At 42.1% G+C, this 22,764-nt stretch overlaps 4 protein-coding genes across 4 annotated transcripts; all 4 read right to left on the bottom strand.

The window, feature by feature from the left end:
• Nucleotides 1-8,348: 8,348 nt before the first annotated feature.
• On the bottom strand, nt 8,349-9,326 carry LOC103975034 (thaumatin-like protein 1b). Its single transcript, XM_065119131.1, has 2 exons — nt 9,196-9,326; nt 8,349-9,106 (listed from the first exon to the last, which is right to left on the bottom strand). The coding sequence occupies exons 1-2, from the start codon at nt 9,248-9,250 to the stop codon at nt 8,433-8,435; spliced, it is 729 nt and encodes a 242-aa protein (XP_064975203.1). The 5' UTR covers nt 9,251-9,326; the 3' UTR covers nt 8,349-8,432.
• Nucleotides 9,327-12,642: 3,316 nt separating this feature from the next.
• Nucleotides 12,643-13,620, bottom strand: LOC135618258 (thaumatin-like protein 1b). The gene is made up of 2 exons (XM_065119127.1): nt 13,490-13,620; nt 12,643-13,400 (listed from the first exon to the last, which is right to left on the bottom strand). Exons 1-2 carry the CDS (start codon nt 13,542-13,544, stop codon nt 12,727-12,729), a joined length of 729 nt encoding a protein of 242 aa, XP_064975199.1. The 5' UTR covers nt 13,545-13,620; the 3' UTR covers nt 12,643-12,726.
• Nucleotides 13,621-16,938: 3,318 nt separating this feature from the next.
• Nucleotides 16,939-17,916, bottom strand: LOC135618247 (thaumatin-like protein 1b). Its single transcript, XM_065119117.1, has 2 exons — nt 17,786-17,916; nt 16,939-17,696 (listed from the first exon to the last, which is right to left on the bottom strand). Exons 1-2 carry the CDS (start codon nt 17,838-17,840, stop codon nt 17,023-17,025), a joined length of 729 nt encoding a protein of 242 aa, XP_064975189.1. The 5' UTR covers nt 17,841-17,916; the 3' UTR covers nt 16,939-17,022.
• Nucleotides 17,917-21,236: 3,320 nt separating this feature from the next.
• LOC135618269 (thaumatin-like protein 1b) lies at nt 21,237-22,241 on the bottom strand. The gene is made up of 2 exons (XM_065119146.1): nt 22,084-22,241; nt 21,237-21,994 (listed from the first exon to the last, which is right to left on the bottom strand). Exons 1-2 carry the CDS (start codon nt 22,136-22,138, stop codon nt 21,321-21,323), a joined length of 729 nt encoding a protein of 242 aa, XP_064975218.1. The 5' UTR covers nt 22,139-22,241; the 3' UTR covers nt 21,237-21,320.
• Nucleotides 22,242-22,764: the final 523 nt, after the last annotated feature.

Here is a 22,764-nt window from a genome sequence, read left to right as displayed (position 1 = left end):
GTCAAGAGGTAGCTCTGCCAGAGCTCAAGTTTCGAGCTTTGCCAGGCGGTGCAACCTCCCTAGTCAGGCGGTGCAACCTCCCCAGTCAGGCGGTGCAACCGCCTGAGCTCGGTCTTCGAGCTCTGGCAGAGAGGTGCAACCGCCCCTGACAGAGGTGGCACCGCCCAGAGGCTCAGTCTTCGAGCTCTGCCAGGCGGTGCAACCGCCCCAGTCAGGAGGTGCAACCGCCTGATCCCAGAATTCCGGGAATTGACATATTTGAGCTCCAAATTTGAACTGGGTTGGGGCCTAAAAATACCCCACCCATTCAGCACTGAAAGCACAGAACACACACTCGAAATCTTGCTGTCTTTCTGTGGTTCTTAGAGCTCAAAACTACTAGTTCTCCTCTTTCTGTTCTTCAAAGTTTGAGTTGTAAAGAGAGGAGAGAAAACTTCTGTAAGGGTTGTCTCCTAAGCCCGTCAAAAGGAGTGAATATGTAAGAGGGTGGTTGGCCTTCGCCTATTGAAGGAAGGCCTCTAGTTGACGTCGGTGACCTCGTCGGTAGAGGAAGCCAAAAGTGGAGTAGGTCAAGATTGACCGAACCACTCTAAATCTCGGTTTGCATTTCCTTTGAGCATTTTACCTTCACTACAAACTTCTCAATAGCTTACTGCCCTCTGCGATTTTACGAACGAGTTTCAAGGTTCAGACGTAAATCTGCGTTTAGACGTAAATATGCATTTAGACGTAAATCTGCTTTTTCGTATGATCATCATATTGCAGATTGCGTTTACGCTTTGAGCTTTACCATAACTGCACACTGCCTTTATACTCCTGCTTAAACTATGTCTTATCTAATCAAGTGATTTACGAATCAACATTTAAACGTAAATCAGTTTCTTCATATGAACGTCGGATTTCAGTTTGCGCTGATATTTTGGTTTTCATCATAGCTAGAAACTACCTGTATAGATTGACTTTAACCTGCTTATATGATTTTTTTCTTTAAATTTTAAATTTTATGAAAACAAAAGGGGATTAATCTAATTTACGTATGACCGACGAATGGACCGAGACAAACCCAAATAAGCCGACAGTCTGCAATGCTTGACTCAACCAGGTGTAGACTTGACACAAGCCCAAGACTCGGCCTGGCTTGGTCAGCTCATGTGTGTCATCGATTGGACGCAGGTTCGGTGCATGATCGACACTTGTTCGACTCGAGCTCAACGCGGGATTGACACGGGTGTAGTGGCAGTACGGGCTCGGCTCAGTCCAATGGACCAGAGCTGAGTTGACAACACAACCCAGTCAAGTGCGGCCTACCGACTACGACTCGTCGGAAGCCAACATGACGTAGCACGCAACCAACATACTCACCCAAACTAAGTGCAGTTCACATGCATCATGTGTTGTTGGTGCGTCAGATCAAAGCTTAATCGCGTGTCTACACACAGGTTGAGCCCAAATCCGAGTCCACAAAACCCTTTGCAGCTTTGGTTTCATCATAGATTTGGACTAGAGTTGGCCGATGGCATCTGTGGGTATTGTTTGAGTCGACCCAAGATTTCGATGTTCCTATTTCGATGTATTCGACATAGGTTGGTCCATTTGTTTTGACTTGTTTTATGAGTTTGGCCCTAATTGATTCCTAAATTAGATCCAAACTGAACCAATTTAGTTGATTTTGATCGGTTTAGAGTGCTTCTGAATTGATCTAGACCAATTTAAACTCATTTGACCCATATTAGACCTAATCAATTCTTCTAAGTTAGACGAAGTTACGATAGATTCAAAACTAATCTTATGAGGATTATTAGTTGGTTAAATTAAATTTATTTGAATTAAGCTCGATTTGAATCGGTTGGACCAATTCAACTATGATTTAGGTCAATCAAGAGTTAATTGAGGTATGATTCTTGATGTCGATAGATCATTTATAAGTTTTGAGGTGTCAAGATTGATTTATAAGTTTGATCATGATTTCTTGATAGATGAATGATCTACTCCGATCTTCATTAATCATGCCTCATATGGTAAGAACTTTAGGGCCATCACATTGGTGGATAATAATCATCGGATCCAATCTCAATCCTTTTATTATGATTTTTTTAATGAATATATGTAATGACACCAACTGAAAACTAATATAAGATGCTCTACTGTCACGGACTTAGCTAGTTTTGCCTAAGTCGTTCGGCACCCTTATGTGTCCGTCCGCAAGGGTCAGCCTCCCCGAAGCCTCCCATGGTCCCTTAGGACCCACAAAAGAGAGAACATGATAGAGAAAACACCCCACTCGGGATCCACAAGCAAACATCTCCGAAAAACACTTCATAAACAATGCAAATTACAAACAGACTTTACAAGCTCTGAACAGTTGCACAACAAAGGGTAAAATGGTCCATTACAGATTGAAAATCTCTCACACGTGTCCACATGACACTACCTTTATTTACAAGCCTAAAGCGGCCACCAACCCAACTAAAATGGGACTATTAAACCTTCGGGCGTCCCTCTACATGCTGTTCAAAGTATGAACATACCAAAAGACACGGACATACATAAACATTACATCAAATATCCTGTTTAGAAGTTTGTCCGTGACATTCTCCCCCACTTCTTCCTTCAACATCCTCGTTGAAGCCTTTGCCGACACTGCAACTCCTCGCCTTTGCTGAGTCTTCAATCTTCTGCTCCAACTACAATGCACCTCTTGGCTCCCAACTGCTCTCCATTGCTGTTTGTGAGTAGTCGAACCTTTGATCTGCCATGCTACTTCAACTCACCAATGACTCTAACTCTGGTGTGGGGTGGCTGAGTTGTGTTGATCCTTATTGATTCCTGCGGATCCTCCAAATGAAGAAAAAGACCATCCTTACTGTACTAGTCTCTCAAATGCCTCATGCTGCTTGAATTGGGTAGATGCTTGTTGGAGCTTTAACGAGCATCGTCTCGCAAACTTTTGAAGTTTTGGGTCCTTCCTCCACAAAATTTGCTCATTGACTCTTCTTTCACTTAGTTGTCACATCCAAGTAGGTTCACATCACTTCCACTTTCGATTGGTATTTCGTTGGAAAATGAAGCGGACAATCTACTCTCAGTAACACTGATCACTATTGGTGAGGATTTGACAACTATTGTCTTCCATTATCTTCGAATGGTCTTTAACTTATGCAGAGCTCCTCTGCTGGATAGATAGGAGAATTAGGGTACTCGGTTTCACCCACTCTTTTAAGGGTTGAGAAGGCAAAGGTTACTTGACTTCACCCGCCTCCTCGAGGTTGTACTCCATGTATCGAGCTGGTTACTAGCCTTCGCCTGCTCTTTGCTCACACTTCTGAAGCACTTGAAGTGTTTGCACTCATTGCGTTGAGTTAGCTACTGTGATTCACCTTCTCAATGCTATCGAACTTTTGGAATGCAGGAAGTTTTCACCCCAACTTGGAGTAATTCTCTAATAAACTTGGTCACCTCTGGGATTGTATCGTCTTCTCTATCAACCCTGCCGCCTACTCCCTTGAGCAGCGAAGGTACAGCACCACGTACTGACTACTTCATTCCTTTGTCGTGCACTCTTGCATGACCCGAAGTCCTTCACTTTCGGCTATCTTGATGAGAAACTCATTGACTCCGGTCTTACGAAGTTCCTTGGCCTCTGCCCTTCGGCTTTGTCTCGGTACTTGGAGTTTGCCTCTGCATGCTCCACCTCCTCGGCCCCTTTCTCGACCAAGCGCTCTCCCTCCATGAGAGCAAGGGATCAATGACTTTCACGGAAGTCCTACCTCTGCGGTACCATGGCGCTACCATGCCCATGGCACTACTATCCGTTGCCTCGTATCTGCATCCCTTTTCTTCACAATCAGTAGATATGCCTCTATGGAACTCCTCCGAGTCTACCTCCATTCTAACTGATGCTTGATATTGGGTAGCTAAGTTCCTCTGGACTCGTCGTCGCTTCCTCGCCCCTTTCGACCCCCTGTTTCGACACCTCTGTGTTCTCCAAGCAGCTCCCTTTGGTTGATGGAAAGACAGACTGTAACTCCCATGCATGGCCTTTGCCATCACGTTGTAGGGTTTGCACCGATTCTGTTCTCCTTAGCTTCCTTGGTAGCAACGTTCGCTTACTCGACCTTTTCCTCTGACTTGTCGGGCTCCCTTAAGCGAATATGAGCTCTGGAGCAGTCCAACTCTCTAGCTGCTTTGATCATACCATTGTATGATCAAGTCCCACCCATGAGACTCACTGGTACTTGCATTCGAACTTTTTCCTTGGTGGAACACAGCCCCCATATGCTGATGACCAAGATTTTCATCCGATGCAAAATTCGATGCACGCACGGAAGACCCGCCTCTGCGGTACCATGGCCTTCACTCCTTGAATCCATAGCCCTTCTTGCCATCGTGTTGTTCACCGAAGTGGAGCTTCCAGTAGCTCCCGATCATACCTCCGTATGATCTAGTCCCTCACGGGGCTAGGTTGTGTGAATCACATTGCCATGAACTGTTCCACCACGATCCGCTGCACCATGTCGCATCCTAGTGACATCTCTATTGCATTCTGATCCTTGCGGGATGAACTCGAATTTTAAACCCTTCATATGTGGCCTCTACCAATACATCGCAGGGTCTCTTCCACCTTCGATTTTGTTCGCTCCTTTGGCATTCGACCTTCATCCACCCACTCTTGGGTCACACCAAGATGAAGCACCGCTCTAGGACTTTCCGTCGCCAAGTAGCTACCAAAGTCCCCCAACTTCACTGCAATTAGTGCACCATTGTCTGGATCCTGGGCCTCTACCCTACCAGCACAATCTTCTCTATGCACTGCTTCCTTTATAGCAACTTGAATGGCAACACTGTGCCATATTCTACAAGAGTAACCGCCTCTACATCCTCTTGCCCCGTGCTAAGGCCTTCTGAACCCAACTTCGCCTCCGCAAATTAAGTCACCTTAGTTCCTCCATCAAATGCTCCTCTGAGATAAAGTGCATGTGCCCAAAAGCTCCATTCGTCTTTGACACCATGCAAGATGAATCCGCTCCGTCAGAATGAATGACCCATGGAACAACATGATCCTACTCTTGCCTCTACAAGAGTTCATGTCCTTGACCTCTGTCCAAGGGAAGCCCTATGCCCCTACTCCATGTTCCATCTTCTATGCTGGCTCCCTTCTTATGGCTTGGGTACTTCGCCAAGTTACACCCAAGTTGCTCCGTTCCTCGTTTTTGCATTGAGTTGATGGTGGCCCTCGCGCTCACCATTCCACGGGTCAACCCTCCCTTGAGTATGATCTCCATATCAACTCCAAGTGTGCCTTCATTTGTGTTGCTTTGGATCGCTCCCCCACTTGATCTCGTAATGCATTCTCTCAAGCGAGATCACGCGATAACTCCTCGCCGCTTGCTCAGTCCATTGAGCTTCGTGGAGTTGTTGTTTGTTGAGGTACTCCTCCTCAACTTGTGAGGTCCGTCCCACATGATTCTCCCTCTGGTGAGCCGGGACTTATCCCTCTTGGATAATTGTCCCGTTGGAGCAACATCTCTCTTTGTTTCGGAGACCACCATCCCCTTGGACTACTCTGATCTGCTAAAAAACTGTGCATTGTTCTGCCTCCTGCAAATACACTTGCTAGATTGCGACTCCACGTTAATATAGCCCCCGCTGCACCCCTCAAGGCCTAGCAACATGCTGAACTAGTTGCACCATTCAGCCTCCTACGAACGTATCCTTCACATGCCGAAGAGAAAGTTTCAATGCTCCATAGCGCCGAGTTTCGGTCGCCTTGGGATGGCCACGAACATTCCATCGTCTGCATACAAGCCCATGTATGAGTACCAAATTCTTCGAGCTAGCAATTCCCCTAACCTCTATCAGCTTCGCATAACTCTTTTGGTCGTTGAGCAACTTATTCCACCTTACATGGTCTCATCTTTTACCAAGTGCCTCGCTTGCCTTGAGCACCATCAAGTATAGTTGTCAACGTTGAGCCGTAGCTCAAACTCAGCCATCCCAACCTTTGTGCGCTTCACATTCTTCCAAGCTTGTCTATTCTCGTGGTGCCTCTTGCGCGAAGGGTTGGTCATTCCTCTAAATGCTAATCTCAGATGCCCGCTCCTCCGAGCGACTCCTTTTCCCTACATCTCCATGCACGTTTTCCCCCAAACGATCGCGCGTGTGCTGACTGCCCTCAACGCAGCCCCGCTAGGTCCCCCACGTTTGCATGCTAAGTGTTTCTATGAGTGCTTGTCCCGCTCTGATACCATCTGTCACGGATTTTGCTGGTTTTGCCTAAGTCGTGCGGCACCCTTACGTGTCCGTTCGCAAGGGTCAACCTCCCCGAAGCCTCCCATGGTCCCTTAGGATCCACAAAAGAGAGAACATGATAGAGAAAACGCCTCACTCGGGATCCACAAGCAAACATCTCCGAAAAATACTTCATAGGCAATGCAAATTACAAACAGACTTTACAAGCTCTGAACAGTTGCACAATAAAGGGTAAAATGGTCCATTATAGACTAAAAATCTCTCACACGTGTCCACATGACACTACCTTTATTTACAAGCCTAAAGCGGCCACCAACCCAACTAAAATGGGACTATTAAACCTTCGACCGTCCCTCTACATGCTGTACAAAGTATGAACATACCAAAAGACACGAACATACATAAACATTATATCAAATATCGTGTTTAGAAGTTTGTCTGTGACGCTACGAGGTTTAGCAGGTTATCAGATGGATTCCTCCGTATGAAACGAGGCATGACTGCCCAGCTGGAATCCGGTATGAGAAAGAGCACCTTTGTCGGAATTGGCCAACGAGGCAAGCCACATAGTGAAGTAGCAGTTGTTCTTGAAGCTAAAGATGGCGGATTGTCAGGGAAGGCATACATAGAACCAATGATCACGGACCTGAGATCAGGATGGCGACGAAGAAGGCGAGAGAGACAGTGCTACGACTAAAGTTCTACTTCGCCTGTGGGCGTCAAAGGGCAGAGGGGAAAGGCCAGTTTGAGCAAGTCATGTCGCAGCCAAATCTCAACTTTGGTATGTAGCTGGTCCAGATCAGAGCCAACTCGTGGGTTTTCTTCTTTTGTTGTGTGTTACTCGAGTCGTGGGTCCAACCTAATTATCATAATATTGTAGTGTTAGATTAATTAATCATATTTTTTTCTTTGAGAACATAACTCTAATTAAAATCAAATTGTTTTTTGACCTGCAATGGCACTTTTTTAACTCTTCACACCACAACCTTAAGATTAATGCATCGGCTCAACCGGTATGAAGACATAACGTTCGATTCTATGACCACAGTGGGCTGACGCCTGCGGAGCTGTGGCCATGTGGGCAGTGGGTTTCGGTTTCTTTCCACTGCATTTTTTTATTTGCGACCACTACTCTCTGTTTTTTATGGTCCCATTATCAAATCTCCCTTTCCTCTCTCTCCCTCTCTCTCTTCTCTTCTCTTCCTTTTCGATCTCTCTTTGCCTACACTATTCAATAGTGCGGTCGTTCATTTTCTCATTCTTTCTATCGTCGCCTCCATCCTTTATGTGCCAAAAAAAAGAATAGACTACATTCAAGAACAAAGACATATGTTTGAAGCATATAAGGTCACAAAGCATAGAAGCTCCTCCTCGTCCCAATATTGACGTCAATGTATCCACCAAAGGTGAGTCAGCCATCTTGTTGTTATGTTCTTGTCAATTATAAATTTTTATTTATTTATCCTTCTTGTATAGTTTGACAATGTTGGGCAGACGATCCATTGGTTCAACTCATAATGGGTTTTAACAGCCCATATTCCATTATTAACATAAATCTAGATCTAATAAATGGGGTATGGTGGCTATGAAAAAAGATGTAGAAAACTTAAGAAAATAATATAAAAATAAGATAAAAGAAAAAGAAAGAAGACAAGGACAATACATAGGCAGTTCTCAATCATCCAATCTAGACAGTATTCTCATATTGGGTTAGATCAGATCTACAATAGATTCTTATTGTAATTACTTAGGGAGAATTTGGATATTGTATACAGTAACGTAATCCTTACATCCCAGTTATTCTTTTGTGATTGTTGTTTTGGTTTTCGTTAAGAGATTATGATATTTGTATATTCATTATTCTTATAGTGAATTTTCTTTTGTTTACCCCATGATTTTTATCACATAAATCTTAATGTCCTATTTGATTGTGATTTTTATTTAATTCTGTTGTGTGTTACGATCGATTTATATTTATTCGTATACAAAGTTTGTTCCTTTGTTTATCTCAAGGGGTAGCGTGTTGTATGCATTTTGTTCCCTAGAAATGAATGATCGATGTCCAAAGCAAGAAAGATGGAAGTCAAATGACACGAATAGAACTTTGAAACTCTTCTTTTATTTATGCTCTCTCGAGAGCCAAAGCGAGATAAGAAGAAGCTTGTGATAGATGTACGTTGGTTTCAAGGGCAGTAGGTGATATCGTAATTAGCCCCCACGCAGGTGAAGGTGCTGCTCTTGTCATCATAAGCATAACTATAAGCTTGAGGACACGCATCCTTGAACATCTTGGAGTAGCTGGTGGGCTTGCATGTGTCCGTGCTATTGTACTGGCCCCGGCAGCAGTACTCGTCCGTGTCGAAGGCTACGCATGCGCTTTTGCACCCCACCACGCTCCCGTCCGGTGCCAGCATCTGCAACTCCGTGGGGCACCGCGCGTTGATGTTCGTCCGGCACGACGTGCTGTCGCAGTTCGATCCCCCGCTGGGAAGGACCGACACCGGCACGTTGAAGCCGTCGACGCAGCTCACGTCGTAGAAATCCTTGCCTCCGTCGCCCTGCAGGGTGAACTCGACGAGCGTGGTCGGCGGCGCTCCTCCCGCCCCATTGCACGCCACCTGCCCAGTGCCGCAGTCCCCGGAGAGGCACGAGAATCTACCGGACGAGTCGGTGGAACATTTGTGCCGAGCCCACAGCCGGCCACCCCAGGCGGGTGGCGCATCCAGCGAAAAGGAGGCGCCACTGTCCAGCTGGAATCCGGTCTGGGAAAGAGCAGCTTTGTCGGAATTGTTCAGCGAGGCAGGCCAAACAGGGTCGGGGCAGTTGTTCTTGAAGTTAAAGGTGGTGGAGTGCGCGCCTGAAGAAGCACCGACAGGTGTCGTGCATGAACACACGACGTAACAATGGCAAAGGAAGGCATGCATAGAACCAGTGATGATAACAGACCTGAGATCAGGACGGCGACGAAGAAGGCGAGAGAGACGAGTCGTGGCTGCGCCATAGAGTAAGGCTCCGTTGAACTAAGAGGAGTTGGGGTGAGACGAAACGTCGCAGTGAGGGGCACTTTATATAGAGCCAAGTTGTCGTGTGCATGAACTGTGTACATTAGATCTGAGATAGGTGTACCGACCCAAAGGTGGCACCGTATGCAGAATGCCGAATCTGGGATCGACTTCCAGCATAGGAAGGTGAATAAGATGGTCCATATGCATTAGCTCAACCAGTATGTTTCGATTTCTTTCTACTGCATTCCAACCACTACTCTCTGTTCTTTCTCGTCACCATCATCAAATCTCCCTTTCCTCTATCTCTTTCTCTCTTCTCTTCCTTTTCAATCTCTCCTTGTCTTCATTATTCAATAGTGTGGTCGTTCGTTTTCTCCTCTCTTTTTTTTTTTCCTATTTGTCGTCCGTCTCCATCCTTTAGGTGAGAAAAGAAAGAATAGACTATATCGAAGAACAAAGACATGTTTGAAGCATATAAGATGACAAAGCATAGAAGCTCCTCCTTGTCCCAATTTTGTTGTTATGTTCTTGTCAGAGTATAATTTTCTACTTTATTTTTCCTTCTTGTATGGCTAGGTCGTGTTGGGCATATAGCCTATTGTGGGATTTAACAGCCTATATCTCACTTCCCTTATTAACCTAAACCTAGATCTAATAAAAAGAGTGTGAGGGCTATTAAAAAAAGGGATAGAAAACTACAGCAGCAACGTGATTCAAAATCAGGAAAAAAAAAAAAAAAAAGGACATAAAAACTGGAGAAAGGAAAAAGGGAAGAAGACAAGGATAACGTCGAGACTGTTCTCGATCATCCAATTTATGCATTATTCTCATCTAATGTTAGATTAGATTCACAGTAGATTTTTGTTGCGATTACGTGGGTGATTTTGGATATTGTGTATAGTGACATTATCCTTTTATCTTAGTTATTCTTTTGTAATTATTTCTTAAGTTTTGAGCAAGAGACTCTGAGATTTATATATTCATTATTCTTATAGTGACGATCATCAAATCTCCCTTTCCTCTTTCTCTTTCTCTCTTCTCTTCCTTTTCGATCTCTCCTTGTCTACATTATTCAAAAGTGTTGTCGTTCGTTTTTTATTCTTTTTTTCTTCTATTTGTCGTCCGTCTCCATCCTTTAGGTGAGAAAAGAAAGAATAGACTACATCGAAGAACAAAGACATGTTTGAAGCGTATAAGATCACAAAGCATAGAAGCTCCTCCTCGTCCCAATCTTGTTGTTATGTTCTTGTCAGAGCATAATTTTCTACTTTATTTTTCCTTCTTGTATGGCTAGGTCGTGTTGGGCAGACAGCCCATTGTGAGCTTTAATAGCCTATAGCCCACTTCCCTTATTAACCTAAACCTAGATCTAATAAAGGGAGTGTGAGGGCTATTACAAAAAGGGATAGAAAACTACAGCAGCAACGTGATTCAAAATCAGAAGAAGAAAAAAAAAAGGACAAAAAAACAGGAGAAAAGAAAAAGGGAAGAAGACAAGGATAACGTCGAGACTGTTATCAATCATCCAATTTAAGCATTATTCTCATCTAATGTTAGATTAGATTCACAGTAGATTTTTGTTGTGATTACCTGGGTGATTTTGGATATTGTGTACAGCGATATAATCATTGTATCTTAGTTATTCTTTTGTAATTATTACTTAAGTTTTGAGCAAGAGACTCTGAGATTTATATATTCATTATTCTTATAATGACGATCATCAAATCTCCCTTTCCTCTATCTCTTTCTCTCTTCTCTTCCTTTTCGATCTCTCCTTGTCTACATTATTCAATAGTGCGGTCGTTCGTTTTCTCCTCTCTTTTTTTTTTTTTTTCTATTTGTCGTCCGTCTCCATCCTTTAGGTGAGAAAAGAAAGAATAGACTATATCGAAGAACAAAGACATATTTGAAGCCTATAAGATCACAAAGCATAGAAGCTCCTCCTCGTCCCAATCTTGTTTTTATGTTCTTGTCAGAGTATAATTTTCTACTTTATTTTTCCTTCTTGTATGGCTAGGTCGTGTTGGGCAGACAGCCCATTGTGGGATTTAACAGCCTATATCCCACTTTCCTTATTAACCTAAACCTAGATCTTATAAAGGGAGTGTGAGGGCTATTAAAAAAAGGGATAGGAAACTATAGCAGCAAAGTGATTCAAAATCAGGAAAAAAAAAAAAAAGACATTAAAACAAGAGAAAAGAAAAAGGGAAGTAGATAAGGATAACGTCGAGACTGTTCTCAATCATCCAATTTAAGCATTATTCTCATCTAATGTTAGATTAGATTCACAGTAGTTTTTTGTTGTGATTACGTGAGTGATTTTGGATATTGTGTATAGTGACATAATCCTTGTATCTTAGTTATTCTTTTGTAATTATTTCTTAAGTTTTGAGCAAGAGACTCTGAGATTTATATATTCATTATTCTTATAGTGACGATCATCAAATCTCCCTTTCCTCTATCTCTTTCTCTCTTCTCTTCCTTTTCGATCTCTCCTTATCTACATTATTCAATAGTGTCGTCATTTGTTTTCTCCTTCTTTTTTTTTCTATTTGTCGTTCGTTTCCATCCTTTAGGTGAGAAAAGAAAGAATAGACTATATCGAAGAACAAAGACATGTTTGAAGCATATAAGATCACAAAGCATAGAAGCTCCTCCTCGTCCCATTCTTGTTGTTATGTTCTTGTCAGAGTATAATTTTCTACTTTATTTGTCCTTATTGTATGGCTAGGTCGTGTTGGGCAGACAGCCCATTGTGGGATTTAACAGCCTATATCTCACTTCCCTTATTAACCTAAACCTAGATCTAATAAAGGGAGTGTGAGGGCTATTAAAAAAAGGGATAGAAAACTACAGCAGCAACGTGATTCAAAATCAGAAAAAAAAAAAAAAAAAAAAAAAAAAGGACATAAAAACAGGAGAAAAGAAAAGGGGAAGAAGAAAAGGATAACGTCGAGACTGTTCTCAATCATCCAATTTAAGCATTATTCTCATCTAATGTTATATTAGTTTCACAGTAGATTTTTGTTGTGATTACGTGGGTGATTTTGGATATTGTGTACAGTGACATTATCCTTGTATCTTAGTTATTCTTTTATAATTATTACTTAAGTTTTGAGCAAGAGACTCTAAGATTTATATATTCATTATTCTTATAGTGAATTTTCTTTTATTTGCCCCGTGATTTTTATAACGTAAATCTTAATGTTCTATTTGATTGTGATTTTCATTTAATTCTGTTGTGTGTTACGATCGATTTACATTTATTCGTATACAAAGTTTGTTCCTTTGTTTATCTCAAGGGGTAGCGTGTTGTATGCATTTTGTTCCCTAGAAATGAATGATCGATGTCCAAAGCAAGAAAGATGGAAGTCAAATGACACGAATAGAACTTTGAAACTCTTCTTTTATTTATGCTCTCTCGAGAGCCAAAGCGAGATAAGAAGAAGCTTGTGATAGATGTACGTTGGTTTCAAGGGCAGTAGGTGATATCGTAATTAGCCCCCACGCAGGTGAAGGTGCTGCTCTTGTCATCATAAGCATAACTATAAGCTTGAGGACACGCATCCTTGAACATCTTGGAGTAGCTGGTGGGCTTGCATGTGTCCGTGCTATTGTACTGGCCCCGGCAGCAGTACTCGTCCGTGTCGAAGGCTACGCATGCGCTTTTGCACCCCACCACGCTCCCGTCCGGTGCCAGCATCTGCAACTCCGTGGGGCACCGCGCGTTGATGTTCGTCCGGCACGACGTGCTGTCGCAGTTCGATCCCCCGCTGGGAAGGACCGACACCGGCACGTTGAAGCCGTCGACGCAGCTCACGTCGTAGAAATCCTTGCCTCCGTCGCCCTGCAGGGTGAACTCGACGAGCGTGGTCGGCGGCGCTCCTCCCGCCCCATTGCACGCCACCTGCCCAGTGCCGCAGTCCCCGGAGAGGCACGAGAATCTACCGGACGAGTCGGTGGAACATTTGTGCCGAGCCCACAGCCGGCCACCCCAGGCGGGTGGCGCATCCAGCGAAAAGGAGGCGCCACTGTCCAGCTGGAATCCGGTCTGGGAAAGAGCAGCTTTGTCGGAATTGTTCAGCGAGGCAGGCCAAACAGGGTCGGGGCAGTTGTTCTTGAAGTTAAAGGTGGTGGAGTGCGCGCCTGAAGAAGCACCGACAGGTGTCGTGCATGAACACACGACGTAACAATGGCAAAGGAAGGCATGCATAGAACCAGTGATGATAACAGACCTGAGATCAGGACGGCGACGAAGAAGGCGAGAGAGACGAGTCGTGGCTGCGCCATAGAGTAAGGCTCCGTTGAACTAAGAGGAGTTGGGGTGAGACGAAACGTCGCAGTGAGGGGCACTTTATATAGAGCCAAGTTGTCGTGTGCATGAACTGTGTACATTAGATCTGAGATAGGTGTACCGACCCAAAGGTGGCACCGTATGCAGAATGCCGAATCTGGGATCGACTTCCAGCATAGGAAGGTGAATAAGATGGTCCATATGCATTAGCTCAACCAGTATGTTTCGATTTCTTTCTACTGCATTCCAACCACTACTCTCTGTTCTTTCTCGTCACCATCATCAAATCTCCCTTTCCTCTATCTCTTTCTCTCTTCTCTTCCTTTTCAATCTCTCCTTGTCTTCATTATTCAATAGTGTGGTCGTTCGTTTTCTCCTCTCTTTTTTTTTTTTCTATTTGTCGTCCGTCTCCATCCTTTAGGTGAGAAAAGAAAGAATAGACTATATCGAAGAACAAAGACATGTTTGAAGCATATAAGATGACAAAGCATAGAAGCTCCTCCTTGTCCCAATTTTGTTGTTATGTTCTTGTCAGAGTATAATTTTCTACTTTATTTTTCCTTCTTGTATGGCTAGGTCGTGTTGGGCATATAGCCTATTGTGGGATTTAACAGCCTATATCTCACTTCCCTTATTAACCTAAACCTAGATCTAATAAAAAGAGTGTGAGGGCTATTAAAAAAAGGGATAGAAAACTACAGCAGCAACGTGATTCAAAATCAGGAAAAAAAAAAAAAAAAAGGACATAAAAACTGGAGAAAGGAAAAAGGGAAGAAGACAAGGATAACGTCGAGACTGTTCTCGATCATCCAATTTATGCATTATTCTCATCTAATGTTAGATTAGATTCACAGTAGATTTTTGTTGCGATTACGTGGGTGATTTTGGATATTGTGTATAGTGACATTATCCTTTTATCTTAGTTATTCTTTTGTAATTATTTCTTAAGTTTTGAGCAAGAGACTCTGAGATTTATATATTCATTATTCTTATAGTGACGATCATCAAATCTCCCTTTCCTCTTTCTCTTTCTCTCTTCTCTTCCTTTTCGATCTCTCCTTGTCTACATTATTCAAAAGTGTTGTCGTTCGTTTTTTATTCTTTTTTTCTTCTATTTGTCGTCCGTCTCCATCCTTTAGGTGAGAAAAGAAAGAATAGACTACATCGAAGAACAAAGACATGTTTGAAGCGTATAAGATCACAAAGCATAGAAGCTCCTCCTCGTCCCAATCTTGTTGTTATGTTCTTGTCAGAGCATAATTTTCTACTTTATTTTTCCTTCTTGTATGGCTAGGTCGTGTTGGGCAGACAGCCCATTGTGAGCTTTAATAGCCTATAGCCCACTTCCCTTATTAACCTAAACCTAGATCTAATAAAGGGAGTGTGAGGGCTATTACAAAAAGGGATAGAAAACTACAGCAGCAACGTGATTCAAAATCAGAAGAAGAAAAAAAAAAGGACAAAAAAACAGGAGAAAAGAAAAAGGGAAGAAGACAAGGATAACGTCGAGACTGTTATCAATCATCCAATTTAAGCATTATTCTCATCTAATGTTAGATTAGATTCACAGTAGATTTTTGTTGTAATTACCTGGGTGATTTTGGATATTGTGTACAGCGATATAATCATTGTATCTTAGTTATTCTTTTGTAATTATTACTTAAGTTTTGAGCAAGAGACTCTGAGATTTATATATTCATTATTCTTATAATGACGATCATCAAATCTCCCTTTCCTCTATCTCTTTCTCTCTTCTCTTCCTTTTCGATCTCTCCTTGTCTACATTATTCAATAGTGCGGTCGTTCGTTTTCTCCTCTCTTTTTTTTTTTTTTTCTATTTGTCGTCCGTCTCCATCCTTTAGGTGAGAAAAGAAAGAATAGACTATATCGAAGAACAAAGACATATTTGAAGCCTATAAGATCACAAAGCATAGAAGCTCCTCCTCGTCCCAATCTTGTTTTTATGTTCTTGTCAGAGTATAATTTTCTACTTTATTTTTCCTTCTTGTATGGCTAGGTCGTGTTGGGCAGACAGCCCATTGTGGGATTTAACAGCCTATATCCCACTTTCCTTATTAACCTAAACCTAGATCTTATAAAGGGAGTGTGAGGGCTATTAAAAAAAGGGATAGGAAACTATAGCAGCAAAGTGATTCAAAATCAGGAAAAAAAAAAAAAAGACATTAAAACAAGAGAAAAGAAAAAGGGAAGTAGATAAGGATAACGTCGAGACTGTTCTCAATCATCCAATTTAAGCATTATTCTCATCTAATGTTAGATTAGATTCACAGTAGTTTTTTGTTGTGATTACGTGAGTGATTTTGGATATTGTGTATAGTGACATAATCCTTGTATCTTAGTTATTCTTTTGTAATTATTTCTTAAGTTTTGAGCAAGAGACTCTGAGATTTATATATTCATTATTCTTATAGTGACGATCATCAAATCTCCCTTTCCTCTATCTCTTTCTCTCTTCTCTTCCTTTTCGATCTCTCCTTATCTACATTATTCAATAGTGTCGTCATTTGTTTTCTCCTTCTTTTTTTTTCTATTTGTCGTTCGTTTCCATCCTTTAGGTGAGAAAAGAAAGAATAGACTATATCGAAGAACAAAGACATGTTTGAAGCATATAAGATCACAAAGCATAGAAGCTCCTCCTCGTCCCATTCTTGTTGTTATGTTCTTGTCAGAGTATAATTTTCTACTTTATTTGTCCTTGTTGTATGGCTAGGTCGTGTTGGGCAGACAGCCCATTGTGGGATTTAACAGCCTATATCTCACTTCCCTTATTAACCTAAACCTAGATCTAATAAAGGGAGTGTGAGGGCTATTAAAAAAAGGGATAGAAAACTACAGCAGCAACGTGATTCAAAATCAGAAAAAAAAAAAAAAAAAAAAAAAAAAAAGGACATAAAAACAGGAGAAAAGAAAAAGGGAAGAAGAAAAGGATAACGTCGAGACTGTTCTCAATCATCCAATTTAAGCATTATTCTCATCTAATGTTATATTAGTTTCACAGTAGATTTTTGTTGTGATTACGTGGGTGATTTTGGATATTGTGTACAGTGACATTATCCTTGTATCTTAGTTATTCTTTTATAATTATTACTTAAGTTTTGAGCAAGAGACTCTAAGATTTATATATTCATTATTCTTATAGTGAATTTTCTTTTATTTGCCCCGTGATTTTTATAACGTAAATCTTAATGTTCTATTTGATTGTGATTTTCATTTAATTCTGTTGTGTGTTACGATCGATTTACATTTATTCGTATACAAAGTTTGTTCCTTTGTTTATCTCAAGGGGTAGCGTGTTGTATGCATTTTGTTCCCTAGAAATGAATGATCGATGTCCAAAGCAAGAAAGATGGAAGTCAAATGACACGAATAGAACTTTGAAACTCTTCTTTTATTTATGCTCTCTCGAGAGCCAAAGCGAGATAAGAAGAAGCTTGTGATAGATGTACGTTGGTTTCAAGGGCAGTAGGTGATATCGTAATTAGCCCCCACGCAGGTGAAGGTGCTGCTCTTGTCATCATAAGCATAACTATAAGCTTGAGGACACGCATCCTTGAACATCTTGGAGTAGCTGGTGGGCTTGCATGTGTCCGTGCTATTGTACTGGCCCCGGCAGCAGTACTCGTCCGTGTCGAAGGCTACGCATGCGCTTTTGCACCCCACCACGCTCCCGTCCGGTGCCAGCATCTGCAACTCCGTGGGGCACCGCGCGTTGATGTTCGTCCGGCACGACGTGCTGTCGCAGTTCGATCCCCCGCTGGGAAGGACCGACACCGGCACGTTGAAGCCGTCGACGCAGCTCACGTCGTAGAAATCCTTGCCTCCGTCGCCCTGCAGGGTGAACTCGACGAGCGTGGTCGGCGGCGCTCCTCCCGCCCCATTGCACGCCACCTGCCCAGTGCCGCAGTCCCCGGAGAGGCACGAGAATCTACCGGACGAGTCGGTGGAACATTTGTGCCGAGCCCACAGCCGGCCACCCCAGGCGGGTGGCGCATCCAGCGAAAAGGAGGCGCCACTGTCCAGCTGGAATCCGGTCTGGGAAAGAGCAGCTTTGTCGGAATTGTTCAGCGAGGCAGGCCAAACAGGGTCGGGGCAGTTGTTCTTGAAGTTAAAGGTGGTGGAGTGCGCGCCTGAAGAAGCACCGACAGGTGTCGTGCATGAACACACGACGTAACAATGGCAAAGGAAGGCATGCATAGAACCAGTGATGATAACAGACCTGAGATCAGGACGGCGACGAAGAAGGCGAGAGAGACGAGTCGTGGCTGCGCCATAGAGTAAGGCTCCGTTGAACTAAGAGGAGTTGGGGTGAGACGAAACGTCGCAGTGAGGGGCACTTTATATAGAGCCAAGTTGTCGTGTGCATGAACTGTGTACATTAGATCTGAGATAGGTGTACCGACCCAAAGGTGGCACCGTATGCAGAATGCCGAATCTGGGATCGACTTCCAGCATAGGAAGGTGAATAAGATGGTCCATATGCATTAGCTCAACCAGTATGTTTCGATTTCTTTCTACTGCATTCCAACCACTACTCTCTGTTCTTTCTCGTCACCATCATCAAATCTCCCTTTCCTCTATCTCTTTCTCTCTTCTCTTCCTTTTCAATCTCTCCTTGTCTTCATTATTCAATAGTGTGGTCGTTCGTTTTCTCCTCTCTTTTTTTTTTTTCTATTTGTCGTCCGTCTCCATCCTTTAGGTGAGAAAAGAAAGAATAGACTATATCGAAGAACAAAGACATGTTTGAAGCATATAAGATGACAAAGCATAGAAGCTCCTCCTTGTCCCAATTTTGTTGTTATGTTCTTGTCAGAGTATAATTTTCTACTTTATTTTTCCTTCTTGTATGGCTAGGTCGTGTTGGGCATATAGCCTATTGTGGGATTTAACAGCCTATATCTCACTTCCCTTATTAACCTAAACCTAGATCTAATAAAAAGAGTGTGAGGGCTATTAAAAAAAGGGATAGAAAACTACAGCAGCAACGTGATTCAAAATCAGGAAAAAAAAAAAAAAAAAAGGACATAAAAACTGGAGAAAGGAAAAAGGGAAGAAGACAAGGATAACGTCGAGACTGTTCTCGATCATCCAATTTATGCATTATTCTCATCTAATGTTAGATTAGATTCACAGTAGATTTTTGTTGCGATTACGTGGGTGATTTTGGATATTGTGTATAGTGACATTATCCTTTTATCTTAGTTATTCTTTTGTAATTATTTCTTAAGTTTTGAGCAAGAGACTCTGAGATTTATATATTCATTATTCTTATAGTGACGATCATCAAATCTCCCTTTCCTCTTTCTCTTTCTCTCTTCTCTTCCTTTTCGATCTCTCCTTGTCTACATTATTCAAAAGTGTTGTCGTTCGTTTTTTATTCTTTTTTTCTTCTATTTGTCGTCCGTCTCCATCCTTTAGGTGAGAAAAGAAAGAATAGACTACATCGAAGAACAAAGACATGTTTGAAGCGTATAAGATCACAAAGCATAGAAGCTCCTCCTCGTCCCAATCTTGTTGTTATGTTCTTGTCAGAGCATAATTTTCTACTTTATTTTTCCTTCTTGTATGGCTAGGTCGTGTTGGGCAGACAGCCCATTGTGAGCTTTAATAGCCTATAGCCCACTTCCCTTATTAACCTAAACCTAGATCTAATAAAGGGAGTGTGAGGGCTATTACAAAAAGGGATAGAAAACTACAGCAGCAACGTGATTCAAAATCAGAAGAAGAAAAAAAAAAGGACAAAAAAACAGGAGAAAAGAAAAAGGGAAGAAGACAAGGATAACGTCGAGACTGTTATCAATCATCCAATTTAAGCATTATTCTCATCTAATGTTAGATTAGATTCACAGTAGATTTTTGTTGTAATTACCTGGGTGATTTTGGATATTGTGTACAGCGATATAATCATTGTATCTTAGTTATTCTTTTGTAATTATTACTTAAGTTTTGAGCAAGAGACTCTGAGATTTATATATTCATTATTCTTATAATGACGATCATCAAATCTCCCTTTCCTCTATCTCTTTCTCTCTTCTCTTCCTTTTCGATCTCTCCTTGTCTACATTATTCAATAGTGCGGTCGTTCGTTTTCTCCTCTCTTTTTTTTTTTTTTTCTATTTGTCGTCCGTCTCCATCCTTTAGGTGAGAAAAGAAAGAATAGACTATATCGAAGAACAAAGACATATTTGAAGCCTATAAGATCACAAAGCATAGAAGCTCCTCCTCGTCCCAATCTTGTTTTTATGTTCTTGTCAGAGTATAATTTTCTACTTTATTTTTCCTTCTTGTATGGCTAGGTCGTGTTGGGCAGACAGCCCATTGTGGGATTTAACAGCCTATATCCCACTTTCCTTATTAACCTAAACCTAGATCTTATAAAGGGAGTGTGAGGGCTATTAAAAAAAGGGATAGGAAACTATAGCAGCAAAGTGATTCAAAATCAGGAAAAAAAAAAAAAAGACATTAAAACAAGAGAAAAGAAAAAGGGAAGTAGATAAGGATAACGTCGAGACTGTTCTCAATCATCCAATTTAAGCATTATTCTCATCTAATGTTAGATTAGATTCACAGTAGTTTTTTGTTGTGATTACGTGAGTGATTTTGGATATTGTGTATAGTGACATAATCCTTGTATCTTAGTTATTCTTTTGTAATTATTTCTTAAGTTTTGAGCAAGAGACTCTGAGATTTATATATTCATTATTCTTATAGTGACGATCATCAAATCTCCCTTTCCTCTATCTCTTTCTCTCTTCTCTTCCTTTTCGATCTCTCCTTATCTACATTATTCAATAGTGTCGTCATTTGTTTTCTCCTTCTTTTTTTTTCTATTTGTCGTTCGTTTCCATCCTTTAGGTGAGAAAAGAAAGAATAGACTATATCGAAGAACAAAGACATGTTTGAAGCATATAAGATCACAAAGCATAGAAGCTCCTCCTCGTCCCATTCTTGTTGTTATGTTCTTGTCAGAGTATAATTTTCTACTTTATTTGTCCTTGTTGTATGGCTAGGTCGTGTTGGGCAGACAGCCCATTGTGGGATTTAACAGCCTATATCTCACTTCCCTTATTAACCTAAACCTAGATCTAATAAAGGGAGTGTGAGGGCTATTAAAAAAAGGGATAGAAAACTACAGCAGCAACGTGATTCAAAATCAGAAAAAAAAAAAAAAAAAAAAAAAAAAAAAGGACATAAAAACAGGAGAAAAGAAAAAGGGAAGAAGAAAAGGATAACGTCGAGACTGTTCTCAATCATCCAATTTAAGCATTATTCTCATCTAATGTTATATTAGTTTCACAGTAGATTTTTGTTGTGATTACGTGGGTGATTTTGGATATTGTGTACAGTGACATTATCCTTGTATCTTAGTTATTCTTTTATAATTATTACTTAAGTTTTGAGCAAGAGACTCTAAGATTTATATATTCATTATTCTTATAGTGAATTTTCTTTTATTTGCCCCGTGATTTTTATAACGTAAATCTTAATGTTCTATTTGATTGTGATTTTCATTTAATTCTGTTGTGTGTTACGATCGATTTACATTTATTCGTATACAAAGTTTGTTCCTTTGTTTATCTCAAGGGGTAGCGTGTTGTATGCATTTTGTTCCCTAGAAATGAATGATCGATGTCCAAAGCAAGAAAGATGGAAGTCAAATGACACGAATAGAACTTTGAAACTCTTCTTTTATTTATGCTCTCTCGAGAGCCAAAGCGAGATAAGAAGAAGCTTGTGATAGATGTACGTTGGTTTCAAGGGCAGTAGGTGATATCGTAATTAGCCCCCACGCAGGTGAAGGTGCTGCTCTTGTCATCATAAGCATAACTATAAGCTTGAGGACACGCATCCTTGAACATCTTGGAGTAGCTGGTGGGCTTGCATGTGTCCGTGCTATTGTACTGGCCCCGGCAGCAGTACTCGTCCGTGTCGAAGGCTACGCATGCGCTTTTGCACCCCACCACGCTCCCGTCCGGTGCCAGCATCTGCAACTCCGTGGGGCACCGCGCGTTGATGTTCGTCCGGCACGACGTGCTGTCGCAGTTCGATCCCCCGCTGGGAAGGACCGACACCGGCACGTTGAAGCCGTCGACGCAGCTCACGTCGTAGAAATCCTTGCCTCCGTCGCCCTGCAGGGTGAACTCGACGAGCGTGGTCGGCGGCGCTCCTCCCGCCCCATTGCACGCCACCTGCCCAGTGCCGCAGTCCCCGGAGAGGCACGAGAATCTACCGGACGAGTCGGTGGAACATTTGTGCCGAGCCCACAGCCGGCCACCCCAGGCGGGTGGCGCATCCAGCGAAAAGGAGGCGCTACTGTCCAGCTGGAATCCGGTCTGGGAAAGAGCAGCTTTGTCGGAATTGTTCAGCGAGGCAGGCCAAACAGGGTCGGGGCAGTTGTTCTTGAAGTTAAAGGTGGTGGAGTGCGCTCCTGAAGAAGCACCGACAGGTGTCGTGCATGAACACACGACGTAACAATGGCAAAGGAAGGCATGCATAGAACCAGTGATGATAACAGACCTGAGATCAGGACGGCGACGAAGAAGGCGAGAGAGACGAGTCGTGGCTGCGCCATAGAGTAAGGCTCCGTTGAACTAAGAGGAGTTGGGGTGAGACGAAACGTCGCAGTGAGGGGCACTTTATATAGAGCCAAGTTGTCGTGTGCATGAACTGTGTACATTAGATCTGAGATAGGTGTACCGACCCAAAGGTGGCACCGTATGCAGAATGCCGAATCTGGGATCGACTTCCAGCATAGGAAGGTGAATAAGATGGTCCATATGCATTAGCTCAACCAGTATGTTTCGATTTCTTTCTACTGCATTCCAACCACTACTCTCTGTTCTTTCTCGTCACCATCATCAAATCTCCCTTTCCTCTATCTCTTTCTCTCTTCTCTTCCTTTTCAATCTCTCCTTGTCTTCATTATTCAATAGTGTGATCGTTCGTTTTCTCCTCTCTTTTTTTTTTTTCTATTTGTCGTCCGTCTCCATCCTTTAGGTGAGAAAAGAAAGAATAGACTATATCGAAGAACAAAGACATGTTTGAAGCATATAAGATGACAAAGCATAGAAGCTCCTCCTTGTCCCAATTTTGTTGTTATGTTCTTGTCAGAGTATAATTTTCTACTTTATTTTTCCTTCTTGTATGGCTAGGTCGTGTTGGGCATATAGCCTATTGTGGGATTTAACAGCCTATATC

Source organism: Musa acuminata, chromosome BXJ2-8 (assembly GCF_036884655.1).
Source record: "Musa acuminata AAA Group cultivar baxijiao chromosome BXJ2-8, Cavendish_Baxijiao_AAA, whole genome shotgun sequence".
NCBI lineage: Eukaryota > Viridiplantae > Streptophyta > Magnoliopsida > Zingiberales > Musaceae > Musa > Musa acuminata.
Note: the sequence above shows the minus strand (reverse complement) of the source record. Positions and strands in the feature narration are given on the sequence as shown.